The following is a 2500-nucleotide window of genomic DNA, read 5'->3' as shown; positions in this document are numbered from 1 at the left end:
AAAAAAAATCGATTTCTGGGATATTGTATATAATTTGCAGCCGTCAGGGAGCCGATATCAGCGTACAGGAGACTCCTGGAACTTCCTGGAGAGGCGGGATGCCTATTTATATTGTTATTTATTTTTTGTCTTTCTGTTCATGTTACACAAGACGTGGACTCGACTGAACTCGGAAAAATGACCAAATGTCCAAAATGTCCGAGTTCGTGTGAAGTTCGAGTACAAATTTACCCGAGTGTGTGACAAGTCCGAGCTCGTTCATAAATTGGACTCGAGTCCGTGTCCGAGGTGGAGTACCCCAACTCTACTAATTATTGTTCATAACCTCTCATTCTAACTAAAACAGTTTGTTCACTACGTCACTCAGCGAGCACATTTCAGCAGAATGAAAAAAGAGTCATTCCTAAAGCGTTTATTTTATGCTAGCTCATGCTAAAGCGCCTCTAGCTGTGTGTCTGTGTGTTATATGGTACTGATGAAGCTTGTGTATTTTCTGCTTTTTGCCTGCATGCCAAAGACTGTCCAGTGGTTCAGTAGCATGGCAAATTCTCTGAAATGTAAAAAAAAACCACACACACACACACACACACACACACACACACACACAACCCGAGGATTGAATTAGAAAGCTAGCTACGCTCTGTCGCTGCACATTTCTTGATCGAGTGTTGTACACTGTTTGTGTTGTGTTGTGTTTGTGCTTGGCTTTGTGTGTTTGTGAGTGTGTATTTGTGGCAGTAAGTCCCTGCAACGTGCTGTGTGTGTGTGTGTGTGACAGTGAGCTGGCTCTTTAGTGCTGGAGAAACGTTGGCTAAGCGGCTAAATGCTTGTGGCTTCTGCTAAAGCTCATTACGCACACTGCACTGTTGGCTAAGGGTATGCACACACACACATACACACACACATACACACACACACACACACACACACACACACACACACACACACACACACACATTATCTACAGTATAACTCTGTACAGTTCAGTTGTAAAATTATGACTATTCCTTTTTCATATTATTAAGGGAAAGATCTTTGAAAATCTGCAGACGTTTAGATGTCTTCTCCGGACAGGTAGAGGTCCGATCTAAACATTCTGACTGCACATTTGATCAGAAATTAAAAATACACTGTATGTACATTTCTGTATCGGTTTCTCTGAGTATATCAGCAACAACAATAACACTAAAACTTTTTTTTTCAGTGAATAATTTTCAGTTCATGACCTTTACATAATTTCCGCCATTTTTGTTCAGTTCATAAACCATAAACACGTGTTCTCGCAGCCACAGTGTCCTTCGTACACAATACAGTGCAATCAAACATAAAATTTAAATTTGTTGTGAACGGAAAAGCAAAACTTAAAATGTTTTCAGTTTTATTTGTGTGTTTATAGCGTGGACTTGCTGAGTCAAGGTCAGAGTTTCTTGAAAGTCAAACGTGATCCTTTTCCATCACTACTGGTCTGTTTCCCACTTCTTCAGCTCAGTAGTGTGAGCTTATATTAAAATACTGCTCATAACATGAATAGTTTCAGTTCTGAAATCTGATTGGCCGAGCCGTTGTAAAACTCTTCCTACACAAACACCTGTGATATCATCACAATAACTAAATTCTGTATTAATGCACCAGGTTTTAAATAATAAATCTGTTACATTTATGTCATTCTTCTGTCCATAGAAAGACTTAATCGTTATCTGATATGTTGCTTAGCAACCAAAGCTTACAGACTGCACTGCGAATCATTTATTGGTAATATTATTATTATTTATATCAGATTAAATTATTTATTGGCTGTTCTACTTTGCTAGCACACTCAGGGCGTTTTCACACCTGGCTCATTCAGCGCATTGGTTTAGGAACCTGGTGCGTTTTCTCCCTCAGTTCGGTTTGTAACCTGTAATCTATTCCTCATTTATAACTTATCTATAACTCATTGATAACTCATTTATAACTCATCTGTAATTCATCTATAACTCATCTATAACTCCTCTATAATTCGTCTATAATTCATCTATAACATCTATAATTCATCTATAACTCATCTATAATTCATCTATAACTCATCATTAATTGATCTATAACTCATCTATAATTCATCTATAACTCAGCTATAACTCATCTATAATTCGTCTATAATTCATCTATAACATCTAACTCATCTATAATTCGTCTATAACTCGTCTATAACTCGTCTATAACTCGTCTATAACTCTGATGTTTGGGAATTTCATTTCATCAGCCCACAGGAAATGGATCTGACGTCAACACCTGGTGTAATCTGCCTCCATCTGCGTCTTCTGGAACATCTAGAACGTTCTGTGATGTTACGTGAGCTAATTCATCACCTTTGCCCTTTGACTTATGTTGCCTAGGTTACGCCCCCGTGACTGGCATGTGCCACCCGCTGAGGAGCTGCACGCTGAATCATGAAGACGGATTTTCATCTGCGTTCGTTGTGGCGCATGAAACCGGCCACGTGTGAGTCTTCACCTCACGT

General features: G+C 39.0%; 1 protein-coding gene across 1 annotated transcript in view; it reads left to right on the top strand.

The window, feature by feature from the left end:
- Positions 1–2500, top strand: part of LOC128616845 (A disintegrin and metalloproteinase with thrombospondin motifs 14) — a 50796-nt gene that overhangs the window by 28348 nt on the left and 19948 nt on the right. Inside the window, exon 7 of the mRNA XM_053639683.1 lies at positions 2376–2481. Coding sequence (XP_053495658.1) covers positions 2376–2481 — 106 coding nt within the window. The remainder of the gene's footprint in view (positions 1–2375; positions 2482–2500) is intronic.

The sequence above is a fragment of the Ictalurus furcatus genome, chromosome 13 (genome assembly GCF_023375685.1).
Source record: "Ictalurus furcatus strain D&B chromosome 13, Billie_1.0, whole genome shotgun sequence".
Taxonomy (NCBI): Eukaryota; Metazoa; Chordata; class Actinopteri; order Siluriformes; family Ictaluridae; genus Ictalurus; species Ictalurus furcatus.
This window is presented reverse-complemented; position numbering and strand designations above follow the sequence as displayed.